General features: G+C 47.7%; 1 protein-coding gene across 1 annotated transcript in view; it reads right to left on the bottom strand.

The window, feature by feature from the left end:
- The window catches only part of YTHDF2 (YTH N6-methyladenosine RNA binding protein F2), a 22,140-nt gene extending 8,154 nt beyond the window's left edge, over positions 1 to 13,986 (bottom strand). Inside the window, exons 1-4 of the mRNA XM_075115111.1 lie at positions 13,674 to 13,986; positions 13,385 to 13,409; positions 12,919 to 12,998; positions 7,143 to 8,729 (exon numbers count right to left, since the gene is read on the bottom strand). Coding sequence (XP_074971212.1) covers positions 7,143 to 8,729; positions 12,919 to 12,998; positions 13,385 to 13,409; positions 13,674 to 13,700 — 1,719 coding nt within the window. The 5' untranslated portion in view covers positions 13,701 to 13,986. The remainder of the gene's footprint in view (positions 1 to 7,142; positions 8,730 to 12,918; positions 12,999 to 13,384; positions 13,410 to 13,673) is intronic.

Here is a 13,986-nt window from a genome sequence, read left to right as displayed (position 1 = left end):
AGTATCGCGAGGCAGACTCAAAGCAAACCAAAAGGATGTGTTTCTTCACACAACACATAATTATGCTGAAGAACTTGCTGCTGCAGTTATGCTCAGAACTTGCTGAGAACGCTCAAAGAACGCATCGACATCTTGGACGAGAAATCATGAGTCGATAAAGACAAAGACGCATCCTGTGGCTCAAAGAAATCCCTGAAGCAAAGCAAGGAGAACCTTCACAGATGGACAAATACGCACTTGCACCATCCTCAGAGGCACTTGCTCTTGACCATGTTGTTGTTAGCTGCATGCAAAGGTTTTTACTTGGAAAAAGAGAGCAACAACGCTTGAGCAATGCCTCTCTACGTGTCCGTTGGATCTGCAGATCTCGCAGCCACAAGGGATGCAATGTCAGGCTACACAGACTTGTGGTCTGACCCGGTACACTTGTTCTTGTGTTTGAGGCTAAAATACCACCTCCATCCCAAATAAGGCAGAACAAATACTTCACACTACAAGAAAACCCCACAATATTCTGCATTATGAAAGGACAAGAGGAGATCTATTTGCCTACTTCTGTCAACCATGAAGAGCTGAATTCACAAGCTCAAGTAAAAGAGCCAATACTCCCTACAGCCCTTTGTGTGCACCCTCATTTTATTGCCACTCAAAAGAGAGCACGCAGTAGTATTCACTGGAACACGGTTTTGTATTTCAACTTTTCTTCCTCCCCCCTTTAAACATAGCAAGAAGGTGGCACTCGAATCAGCTGAACCCCAAATCAGGCTGGCTGGCCACAGCCTAAAGGTTGATGATCAGGACTTTATGATTTCTTAAAGATTTGCAGATGATGATGGGAAATTCTCTGAAGTAATTTTACAGGAGATGGCAAAAAATTACAAATAACAGAGCTGAGAGAGGGCAGAGCCTTTCCCGTGTGTACAGATCACATAGGGATAGGGATAAAATAGCGTGGTTTCTTTTCTCCCAAAGATTAGAAACAGACAGGGATTTAGATAGATTTTACCTAAGTCTTCTAAACCGGTATTAAATTAGAATAGCTCAGCATTGTCCTTTTAATAAAAAAAGAGTCCTAATGCTATGGAACCAGAAATGCAGTCTTTGTTTCCAAGTTCTTGCTGAAGAACAGCTTACAAAATCCAAATGCTTTATTATTAACTGCTCAAATGCACTATTACATGACTTGCACGCAATTAAAAAGCCTCACACTGGGCAGCTAGTCACTGGAAGGAGTTACAATCAACTCTCTATCCCAGTCATCAGCTTGGATAATGACAATCCTTGTTAACGGAGACTTCCCCGGGTAACTTTCCTACAGTAAAAGCAGGGTGCACTGTTCTAGCTGGAAAGCATCCAGCGTTTTGCACCACTAAGGAACTGGTTTATTAACTCACAAGGCCATAAGACAGTACAATTACTACCAGGTACAAGCAAGAACATCCAGGAAAATGAGAGGGCTGTAATAATTGCAGCAAAAATGATTGCAGAGTACAGAACAAGAAGCTTCCTAAATGAATACCTGTCACATAACACTTTACAGGAGACAGAAGAAGAAAGCTACTTCCTTCAGACGGCAAACTGTTACAGAATTACATTTCTGTTAAGAACAAGGGAGGACCTTTGCGGATGAAGTTATTCTTGATGTACTGCATATATACACAAGGCTCACGTATCAATGTACTTCAACAGTCTTCTTGGGATGCTAATCAGCTTTCAGCAACACCCTGTGACCCACTGCACTTCTGCACCAGACAGAAAACCCAGGGAACTGAACAGGACCGTTCCCACGTGCTTTCACTGAACAGAAGAGCTGGAAAATACTTATCTTCCAAAGAAAACTACTCTTTTTGGAGAAGTAGCTGTTAATAAAATAATCCGAAGCACAATGCCCATGTCAGTAGCTATTAACCTCAGCATCAGCAAGTTACCTAGAACACTGTGGGGGGCGGGGGGGAGAAGCCACCACTGCTGACATCTTGCACACTCCCTTCTCGCATACCCAGCCCTCCACACTGTTTCTAGGGAATTTGCCAGCCACACACGTGCAATTTCAACTCAACAGGCTGAAGGAAGAACAAAATTTTTTTTCTAATTTAAGACATTCATTTGAAGTCATTAGTATGTTCATAATGAATGCAATTAACATTTATAAGAACAATCAGTTCAGGGTATTATTCCGCATCTCAGAGCTGAAATCACCCAGCCAAGGTGAAGATAACCTTGATAGGAGGGGGCATGAAGCTTTGCCCACACCAAGCGGGCAACAAGTGAGTTGGGAACAAGTTCACAAGAGCGGGACATGAAATAAACTCCCCCTGCTCAAGTCCACACCTGTAAGAGGTGCCAAACCTCATCGCATCCATCCCAGTGACTACAGAAGAGCAGCTCTGAATCCCATTACCAGTCCTCAAAAAGCAATTTTAAACTGGGCATCTCGACAGCTCCTTAAACCAACTTCAACAAGTCAACTTTAAACAGTATATAACATTGTGTTTTATTATAATGTTAACAAAATGTTATATTAAAATATTATTTAAGAGTCTGCTAACAGGATCTTAACAGTGAGAGGCAGGGCTATGAGGCAAGTGCAACAGGCTTGCTCTTCCACCACTCAACTTCCACTTTAGTGGCAGTTGAAATGGCTCCCAGCTGCTCCCGTTTTACAGACAGGGAAACAAAGTCCACTGTCTTACAGCAGAAAACAAGGATTAGAGCACCAGCTAGATCTAAGCCTTCCCCTATGATTTTCTCCTGCCTTTAAACAAAGCTAGAAAACAACCAAAAATATGCGAGAATGCCCTAAGTGCTTTGTAGTGCTGGCTTAAAGGTATCGGAAGAACAAGGCACTCCTTATGTCAAACAGCCAGTATCAAACTACTGGAATAAGCAGTATGGTTTGTTTCCTCTATTACTGGGCAAATATACGAGCACAGGAACACACAGAGGATTTAAAAGGCCTGGAAATAAACAGAGAAACCATGTGCATTGCCGGACAGCGGAGGGTATTCACAGCCAGGGAATTCTGTCCTGGTGCATCAATCAACTTCACTATGGCCAGGATTTGGAGCAGAAAGAGAAATAGCCTTGGGGTCACGGACGAAAGGAGCTGTGCAAGGGCGAGCTGGGTTCCCTTGCTGTTCTAGGAAACAGTTTTGCCTGGATATGCAATATCCAGGAACCGAATCTTACAGTCAGAAACACTGTCCTGTTGGATATGGTAAAACAAAAGCAAATGCAGCGCTAGCCAGGGTGACTGTAACGGCGGGATAAAAGAGCTAGCTCAGCCTATAGGAAACACGCTCTCTCCTCCCCTCAGAGATTAGAAATTAGGAGGAAAAAAGAACGTTGCAAAATACATCAGAAAGCACTTCTTTTTTACAGTGGCTGTGAAATAGTCTGCTAGTTTCAAATAGGGTCATATAACAGCACTTAGTTCTTCCCTTAAGTCGTATCTTCTAAGGGGGGCAGTGACACTTGCCACTATTAATACTCCTTTAACCAGCAGACGGCGTCAGCCGAGACACAAAGCAGCACACTTCTGGAAATAGCTCCAGTCTGGCAAATCACACCTTTCTGTTTCGAGGCTGGTGTACCTCAACATGAAAAAACAAAAACCACAAAAACCCACCCCATCCTGCACAGCTCATCCTGACTCGACACCCACTGAAGCCCCAATGCAAAGCGTGTGTCTCATCAGCTGCAAACCTGACTACTGAGCACTCTGGCCCTGGAAGGGACAGGACAGCACTGGTTTTCATGGGATAGCCTTCCTAACATCCCTGGATCCTGCAAGTAGGCAAGTACCCCAACCCTGGGCAAGGCAATGGGTGGAAAGAACTAAAATGAACTTCCCTTAGAGTTGACATTTATTGCTTTTCCAGAAGACACAAGCTGTTAACCTTTCACACGCAAGCAGATCACCAGCTAAGACCTTTACGCTGACATCGCCACCGCAACATTCCTAGAAATGCACATGTATTACTAAGGGCTAGGGATTGTTCTGGTTGTCGTAATTATTTTTTATTTTTATATACAAAGATAAAACAGTCCTTATAGGGAAGAAGCTGGTGACGTGCTCTATCACAAAAGCAGCTATTACGGGTTTCAATAAGTCCTGAACTGCTTCAGGTAGGATTGCAGTGGGAGTCAGCTTCACCATTTTGGGTCAGAAGAACATCCAAGCCTTTTAAAAAACTGCATGAGTAGAGCAAAATGAGACACTCAAAAGAAACGGAGGTTAGTCTCTGAGGACAAGATGGGCACAGGTGACAGAAAAGGACAAGCAATGGCATGATGTCAGTGTTTTCAACGCTGAACCGTTTACCCTCCTTCGCTGGCCAAAGGAAATAGCACAAACGCTAAGGAAAGCGTTTTTCATATGATTTCTGGGAACTATTTTAGGGAATTCTGAAGAAGTGACTCTAACAGTGAGTAGTATGAAAGAATATTCAAGAGTTTCCAGATTTTCACAAGAGCTCATCCATCTGCTCAGATAGCAAGCAGGAATCAAACTGCAAATCAGACACAGGTTTAGGCGAGTTGAAGCCAAGTGAAACAATTGCAGCTTGCTGGAAGTTCAAAACAACCCAAACCTTGAGACATTTAAGCTTCAAGGAACAGGAATGCAGAACATTAACATATCACTGCCATCCATAGACTGGTGGCAGAGACAAAGAGCTGGTAGCAACGGGATCTCCCTGACACAAAAGCAGCTTGACAGACTGCGGGCATGGAGCTGCACCACGGGCTCCTGCCAGAGCAGTGTTTTAACTGTCCAGAGCCTCAACTCCGTTTTCTGATATGTTTTTTTAATCCAGGTGATTGTCTGAGATGCTTCAAGGCAGACATAGCATGGCTTGGGGTTTTTTTGCCACCCACTGTCCCAGTGTAACCATCAGCATTCACTCCGGGGGGGGGGCGGTGGGGGTGGTGGGAAAAAAAGGCCTCGAGCAAAAACGACTGCTTCTTAATGAAACCATGAAAGAACAGTTACAGAAACCTCAGCTATCTTCAAGGCTGCATCAGCGAGCAATCGAGGAGGTCAAACTGTTGCTGAAAGAAAGACCGAGTCACTTCCTCTGTGCCGGATGTCACAGGGCAAGGGCCCTGAGCGCGCAAAGAGTGAGTCAATGGTAAAAGGCAAACACCAACGGTACATCTACAGCTCCCTCCTGGCCTATAAATTCCAGAGACGTATGACTAAGTTCCCTTTCAAAGAATAAACGTTTTCCTAACCAACCGCTTCTGCACCGGAGCGCCACAGCGAATCCACTCCGACATCACTTAACGAGGAGGCGCTGGCGTGCTGAGCATCCATCATCCACCGTTCCTGCTTCTGACCCTCCTACACTAGCACATCTCAAGGAAATTGAGGAAAGCAGGGGAGGAGACTTCAAAATGTGATTGAAAAGATGAGTAAAGATGGCTTACAGTTTTACGAACATTGCTAAGCCACATTTTTAATACCTTACCGATTTTCAGACATTTCAAACAACTTGCAAACAGAGCAGCCTGCCAGCAGCAGAGCCCATCAGCCTGTCCCCCAGCCCTTCCCACTCTATTGCTCTTCCTTCTGCTTGCAACCTGCTACCATTTACCCAGCAGTACCTCCTGCAGCCATCCAACCCCCACCTGCCCTCCGGCAACATCTCTGCCTCCCCTGCACCAAGGTCTGCCCCTCTCTCACTCTGCAAACTGTTGCTCCCTGAAGTCAGATCTGGGGCGTAGGAGAAATCCCACTTCCTAAGATGTCCTGCCCAGACTAGATTTCTGATTGCATTCAAAACCTCAGTAAGAGAGAAATCACCACTTTGGAACAGGCTGGATACCGAGCGGAACAAGTTTAGGATGTGAAGTCACAAAATATCTAGGTTCTCACAAGAATGAGGTTTACACCTCCACCCCTTGCAATGTATTCCACCCTGACAGATTTTCTTCAAGTACTGTAGGTGCTAGGGTATCAGTTGGAAGATGTGACCACCTTTGTGTACGGGTGACGCTATTTATACAGACAACGCTCCAAATAAAAGATATAAAAAAATAAATTAACTGCATTCACTGTCATGGTGAACGGTTGCAGCTCCCGATTCAGTTCCTCAACTGTTGGGTGGAAAATTCCCCATTGCTGAAACTGAAGAGATTGTCAGAAAACTTGGCAAACTACCAGAATGCTGTGCTAATGCTAATTTGTAATTACTGTTTTGATCAAATACAAGCAAGACCCCTATTGTGAGGAAGGTCAGCCACAGGTGACTAACACAGCTGTACCCAAGTAGGATTCAAGGCCCACTGGTCACTGAATTTTGGGCCAAATTTTCAATTAGCAATCCTCTCGTTAATGAATCAATGATGGCAGCAGGCTTCGAGCCGACGGACCCCAGCGGCAAGGCAGCACAGCTGCTGGCAGGCAGCGAGCCCAGCTCACATGCCACACTGCTGGGCAGAGCCCACGCAGGCGATGGCCCACCAGCTTCAAACGCAGCAGAGCTCGCTGCCAAGCGGAACAGAACGACCCGCTCTGCGTCCACCGGAGAGAGGACAAGTAGTCGTGGACTTAAACCGCAGCAAGGGCGATTTAGGCTGAGCATCAGACAAAGCCTTCTAACAGGAAAGATAACTGAGCGTAGGAATAGATTCCCTGGGGAGGAACAGGAACTGCCATTCCTGAAGGTTTTACAAGTGGTGGGAAACATCTGTCACGCTGACCCCACGTTGGGTAGGGGGTGGATTAGGCGGCCATTCAAAGACCAGCTCTGTTTTCTAACAGCTCCCCAAACCCCCCACTGATCTCCTACTTCATACTGTTCCAATCCCAAAGCTGACAATAGCACAGAAATAAATTTTGTTTGGGATACAGTACTGAGGGAAGGCTGAGATTTAGAGCAGCCAAAGGGCAGTCCACTGAAGGCAAAGCCTGGGCACACCTCCGCCGGGGTGCTGGCACCCATTTCCCCCCACAAACAAGGGCTGCCGTTTGGGTAGTGGGTTCACCTGCGAGCATGCAGCTAGCCAAAAGGCAGACCAATGCCCGCCAAGCTTGCTCACAAGCCCATGCCTTTAGGCCCCAGATTTAGTCCAGCGCAAGGCAGCCCTTCTCCATCTCCTGCCCTACAGGACCTTGCCGAGACAGACAAACAAGTTACCTTTTTAACATTTTCCTCCTCCTCTTGGCGTTTCTCATAGTGTGAGAAGTCATCAAAGATGGAGGTGGTGTGCTTGTAGGTGGCAATGATTTTCAACACCTGCTTAGCCTTTTCCAGAGGCACCTCCTGAGTGTCCCTGGAGTTGGTCACTGGTTTATTCTCGTTGTTCTCTAGGCGGATGTGCCGCAGCTGGCTGTTGGGAACGTCCTTCACAAAAATCCACCTGACATCAAAACGTCCCTTCCACTTGTCCTGGGACCACACACCCGCACACGTGTTATAGTCCACAGCAGATTTCATTTCTGCTACTCCGCAGAAGTGACCACTACCGTTGACACTGAACAGTAAGTAAACAGGGCCCTTCCCGTTCATGGAGCGATAGGCGGCATCCAGTCTCTTGTTGCCATGCTCTGTACTGCACCAGATGTTATATTTAATGGAACGGTGGATATCGTCCTCAGAGTAACTCTTAATGATGAAAACCCGGCCGTGTTTTGGGTTCCAGTCAAAATCCTTGGGGTTGTAGTTGTTGATGGATCTCAACTTCTCCAAGACCGGGTGCGGCTCCGAAGGAGCAGAACCAGAACTGGCCTGAGACTGTCCCACTCCGTTACCGTCCACTCCATTTTGGCCGAACCCGTTGCCACGATTACGAGGGGCAACCCAGCGGGTGGGCTGAGCCGCCGGCTGCGGCACGGGCAGCTGGGCCGGCTGTGGCGGCGGCGGGGGCAGCGGCTGTGGCTGCTGCCCGCTCGAAGCCTGTGCCACGGGTGGGCTGTTATTGATCTGCTGTCCCACAGGCTGGGGGGACACCTGGGCTGGCTGCTGACCAATATTCTGAACTAAAGCCTGGGACGGGGCTTTTGCCACCGGCCCTTTGTTATCCCAAGTTCCAATATCCATGTTATGTTTTATCGGAGGTGGTGGAAGACTTGAACCTGCAATGCCATTCTTGGTCTTCAGCTTGGGCTGCTGCTTAGCCGGTTTGCTAGCGATGTCAGCCCAGGAAGTCGGCTTTGGAGGAGCGATAGTAGCTGGAGGCAAACTGTTAGATGCCACGATGTTACTGGTAATGGATCCGCTACCGACAGCCGAACCAACGACTTTTGGGACGCTGCTTGCAACATCTGTGCTGCCCAGCTTCAGAGCTGCCATCCCTTGGTCGATGGTGTTCATGCCGGGAGCCTTGTTCAGAGTCTCGTTAGCAAAGGCAGATTGCCCATCAATCATCGCTCCACCCAGTGAGCTAGGGGCATAGGCGTAATTGCTACTATAGCCAGAGCTTTGAGTGGATTGTCCCTGAGAACTGTTATTCCCCCAAGCTGAAAAGTCAATCCCACTTGGAAAGAAGTTAAAGCCGTGCTGCCCGAGAAATGGAGTGCTGCCAAGGGCCCCTGGCTGCCCGAACATCGCGTCTGGGAGGAAGTGAGGCTCCCCGTTGCTCAGCTGTCCGTAAGAGGTTAGGTAGGGCATGGGTGGGTCACCCCCCGTAGACCAGGCAGCTTCGCCTAAGGAGTAGGAGAATCCAATGGAGGGACTGTAGTAGTTTGGTAAGTAGGAATCGGACATTGCAGTGTATGCATTATTCTGGAACAAAACACAAAAACCAGAAAATAAGCACTGAATAGTTAGAACGAGTTGGGCAAATTTCAAGGGATCAGGAATAAAAGCCATCTTAGACTTCCCGTGCCCCACCCCTCCCTACCTTAGGGCTGGGCAGATAAACAGGCCCAGCCTTGAAACACCTCCTTTGTTAGAAGTGCTCTAAAAACTGTTTTGTTGCCAGAAAGATTAAACACAAAGGCTCAGCAAGCTTCCCATGCTCAGACGGGAGCGCATTGTGCTCCTGATGCAGGACTGGACACCGGACTGCCCCAGAGCTCCTGCTCAGGCTATAAACAAGTACCTTACAGAGCATCCAAATATTATTGTCTACTTATTGTAGCTACTGCCGAAGAGGGCTTTTTATTGCCTGGGTAACATTCGTATCTGCCTTAGTTTTGCTGTTAGAGGAGGGGTTTGGGGAAAGGACTTGGAGGAAGTGGGATATGGAGGAAAAAGATTCAGTGGAAGCACATTGCCAAAACCATGAGTATCCCTAATTGCCTTCCTTGTTCCCTCCGTTAAACTTATGACCCATGAAAACACCTTCATCCCTACAATTTAAAGTTTCAGAGTTCAAAATATCCTGAGAACTTGCAAACGAACATGGATTTAAAGGCTCATCCTCAAAATACGAACTGCGCCAGTGCTGCAGGCACATACTAAAAGATACCTGAAAATAGGGAGTAACCAACAAGGTTTCAATAGCACAAGAAAGCAGGCTTCAAATTCAGCGAGGAAAAAAAAAAAAAGCTGCTCCATGCCTCAGTCTCCCTTTTAACATCCAAGTAGCCTTTAGGTTACGAAAACAAATGCCTAATTTTACAATTAGGGAACTCTCAGACATCACCGAGATTTGCTTACATGAAAAACATCTGTCATTTTGCATTCAAACCAATGCCCCCTCCGGGGAGCGGTTAAAGCCACACTAATGGACATTATCATCCAGTAATTTGAACCTGTGTGCAGCCAGCCTCGCACTATACAGCCGCTTACATGCCAACCCAGTGCAGCCGAGATCAAAGTCAGGTTCAGTTCCCATTTAAAAGCTTGGCTTGCAGCAGGCTCTACTCCATTTTTCGTTGAATCATGTTTTCACGTGCCAAGTGCAGCTCCCGAAGGACTTCATGCCATACTGAAATCTGTGGAGGCTCTCAAGATGGCTCTGGCACCCTCCAGAAATAGCTGGTTTGCCTCTCCACCTTCCACTGAGTTAAAGGAAAGCAACAGGTTTGGGACTAACCCAGCCCCAACTTTACAACAATTAATAGGAATGATTTCACTTAACGTGTTCAGAGACAAGGTTTGTTTCACCGTATAAAACACTGAAAAGCTTTCGTGGTACTTCATGGTGTGAATGCATGAGAACTGAGGCACTCTCTCCAGCTTTTCCATTTTCCCAAAGAAGGGGTCCCAAAAGCAAATTAATAACAAAACTAACTCTTACCCAGGGTGCAGTTTCACCAATTGAGGAACTCAGCCCTGCTAAACCGAAACCAATGAACAATCTTTAGGGCTTGGTCTGTTCAAAAGCATGAACACCGACTATTTTGTAAGGCAAATGAAGGAACTTAAAATTATTAATTTGAACCAGCAAAGTCTCTTCAAGAGATAATCCCCTCAATTCTAAGAGTAACAATATGCTCTCCTGGAAATTAGCTTTGATGGAACACAAACATGCAGGCCCATACCTAAAACCGGAGCCCAGCAGGCAGAGTAGCACTTTCCTCTCTGGAGGTTTCTCCCTCAAAGCACACCACTGTCAGAGGAAAACCTGACCCCTTGTCACCTCAACACACTTCCTTACACGTCGTTATACATTTAACATTATGGTATATTTAACATAGCCTGTATTAAGCTATTACCTGTAGAGTATTCACCAGCTGTACTCACACAGTACGGAGGGGGCACAGGAGTTAAACAGCAGTCGAGCACCGCCAGCTCAAAGCAGATTTAAGACCAGCCCGCTGCTGTTCACTACCTGAATGTCTAGAACGACGCTCCGCTATCAAACGCGCCACCTCGCTCTGCTACCCTGCACTCGCACAACTGACACAGTTACTGATTAGTATGCAAATGAAACTTCACTGGCTTTTAATTCTCTCCAATGACTAAGACTTTTGGTACAGTTATTTCCTCAAGTTCACTACTGCTCTTCACCTCAAGACTAGAACCAGGGTCTAGGCTTACTTATTGTTGCTGTTGAGTTTCTGGTTTTATTTGTAAACTGCTGAAGAATCACTTACCATGTATCTGAGCTTTAAAAGACACAGTAACCTCACTTACTAGGCTGACAAGCGAGTAACAGTCACACCTGAAACAGCAGCTCCTCAATGAAGAGCCACAAAACCTTACAACTTGTTACCCAGCACTTGCGTGGAGAGCTCAGAAAGCAAGTCCAGAAACCACTCGTGTTGCCCTGCTGCAGTGGGCTGCACATAATTTTTCAGAGCCTTGTCTGTAACATCCTTTCCCATCTTTGGAAGAGAGGCGCACCCTCTGATACCTTTGTATTTTTGACCCTGGCTGGTGGGCTCAGCAGAACCATGGCCCCCCTCCAGGCTGAACCCCTGGGCTTTGTTTTCTCCTGTATTCTGTGGCAAAACACGGATGAGAGCTGCCAAGCAATGCAGCATGATGAGAAACTGAGATAGTCACCCTAAAGTACCATTCAAAGTTAACACATCAGCTCTACCTCACTCCTGCTGAATTTCTAGTGCAACTGCTCTGCTCTACCTCCCTGGGCACACTCCAATCACTTCCTTGTTTTTAAAAAGTATTTTTACTACTGTGACACAGGCAAAAAGAAACTAAATATTCAGAAGTTCTTCATCAAACATGCAAAATAGGGTCAAATACCATGTTGCTCCTAGCATTATAGTAACCTTCGCTGTCTTTTTAAGTCTCCTAATAAAACTACACTTTGCAGGAAACACTTCCACATTCAGAAGGAAGCTGGAAATTGGTGATGTTGATTTCTGGGATAGAAAAAACCTACCATTAAATGACAGCTACTAGGAAAGTAGCTAGTTTTATTCAAGACTTGAGAAAGTAAATCATACTCTCACACCCTAGGTAGGTTGAATTTAGGCTTTTGACTATTTAGGGAGCTCAATGCAGTAAGTTATCTTAATGGATAGGTTAAATTCTGGAGATTGTGAACAGCTGACAGGACCTGAAAGAATATTTAGCCTCATATCTTTTAGCACAAACTAGGAAAATACTTGTTGAAAATTTAACTGAGACAGAAACCTGCTCCTGTGTTCCACTAAAACATGTATCACTTCACTAAAAAAAAAAAATACACTTAGTTAAAAATGATCAAAAAGAAATACAGGAAGGGAAAACCAGAATAGCTTATTTCTACTAATCACAACTAGAGAGAAAAGAGAAGCCAAGAGAACGAAGGAACTGCTCCAGTTAGCTCCTACAGATGTTTATCTATAACACTTACTTGTACCATCTAATCAGCTGAACTCCATCTGTTATGTGTCACTCTCCTACTGCTCATTAAGAAAAACAAACAAAAACTAGTTAACAGTGGAGCTAATCCTAAACAGAAAGTTAAGAGGAAAAGTATCTGAGTCTGACTTGCAGGAGCTGATCACAGGCTCTCCAGCTTGACTGCTAACTGAAGTTCACAAAGAGTCTGAACAGCCTTTATCACATGTGTGTTTTGTGGGTTTTTTTGTGAAAAATAGAGAAAACCCCATGACATGCATTTTCAGTTTACTTGGTGGAGAGATAAGAGCCTTGACAGTATCCTCCACAAGCCCCTGGAGCGGTAACTGCATCGTGTGAAACAATCTCACAGCGCGACCCCGTGCATCTCACGCAGCGTAAAGGACCAGAACCCAGCAAGGAAACAAGGTCATAACAGTAAAACTGAAAGAGCAGAAATGGTAACTTCAAGACCTGAACACCAACTGTAGGAAGTCCTCACGCCCCCAAAGGGCTGCCAAAACCTGCTAAATACCTCATCCACCACAACCGAATGGGTTTTAGTGCTTTCTGCCTGGGCAAAGACACACATAAAATAGCATATTATGGTAAGGAAGGTGGCAAATGTCAAAGTGCAACCAGTGGAGATGGGGAATGAGCGGAGGTTTGTCAAGGATGCCAAATGCACCTTCGCTAGAGAGCTTCCTGCCCATCAGCAAGTATTCTTACTCACCGGCCGGGCCTGGGGACTCAGGTAGGGTTCAAAGTCATCATCATTTAACCCATCCTTCTGATGCACAGATCCATTTTGCACTGAAGAAAAGATTTAGAGTGTTAGAAAGAACTCTGCTCGATAAACTTGAACATTTACCAACTTTAAGTGTTCAAAAACAGGTGTTTTAATATAACTACTAGTTTAGAATATACCGTGCTTGGCCCAACAGGGAGCGGAGACACTTCACCACCACACAAACGCTCTTTAATACAAACTTTCCCCAACCCCAAAGAGGGGTTTTCACAGCTCAGGGTTTGCTGCTCTTCCCCGGCGTGCAAAAGGCGCGCAGACCCGGGGCTGCGCCCAGCAAATTTCAGAGGCGACCGTCCCCATCCCTCCCCCGCGGGCCCGCTCCCCAACGGCCTGGCGGGATCCCCGCTCCCCCGCTGCAGGAACGGCCCCACACGCCCCGGGGATCCCTCACCTTTGTTGCCTTGGCCTTTGGGTCTCTGGCGCGGCGTGGAAAGAGAAAGAGGAGAGCGGTGAGTCAGGGGGGCGAAGCGGCCCCGGGAGGCCCGGCCGCGCCGCAGCACAATGGAGGCGCGGCCCCGGGTGCGTGTGTCGGGGTGATGGGGAGGGGGAAGAGGCCGCCGCCGCCGCCCCGGCCCGGCCCCGCCGCTAGGCCCCAAAGCCGCGGCCTCGCGTAGCGGGCCAGGCCCGGCGCCGCGAGGGGGCGGCGGGGAAGGCCGGTCGGTGGGGACGGGGGTCCCTACCTGCTCCAGGAGGCTGCTGGCCGACATGGCTCCGCGGCGGGGGCTGCTGGCGGGGCGGGGCGGGGCTGGGGCGGGGCGGCGGCAGCGGCGGCTTTGTCCGGGCGCGGTCGCGGCGCGGCTGCCTGGCGGACTCCCGCGGCGGACTGTGGGGCGACGCTCTAGCCACCACCCTCGCCTCTCCTTCCGGCCCAGCGTCTATGGCCCAGGCCCGCCGCCTCGCGCCCGCCCGCGCTCCCCGGGCGTCACGCGGCACCGCGCGCGCGCCCCGCGCTCCCAGGCACAATGGCGGGGGCGGGGGAGGGGGGCTGGAGGG

This window comes from Phalacrocorax aristotelis, chromosome 20 (genome assembly GCF_949628215.1).
Source record: "Phalacrocorax aristotelis chromosome 20, bGulAri2.1, whole genome shotgun sequence".
In the NCBI taxonomy this organism is placed as follows: domain Eukaryota; kingdom Metazoa; phylum Chordata; class Aves; order Suliformes; family Phalacrocoracidae; genus Phalacrocorax; species Phalacrocorax aristotelis.
Note: the sequence above shows the minus strand (reverse complement) of the source record. Positions and strands in the feature narration are given on the sequence as shown.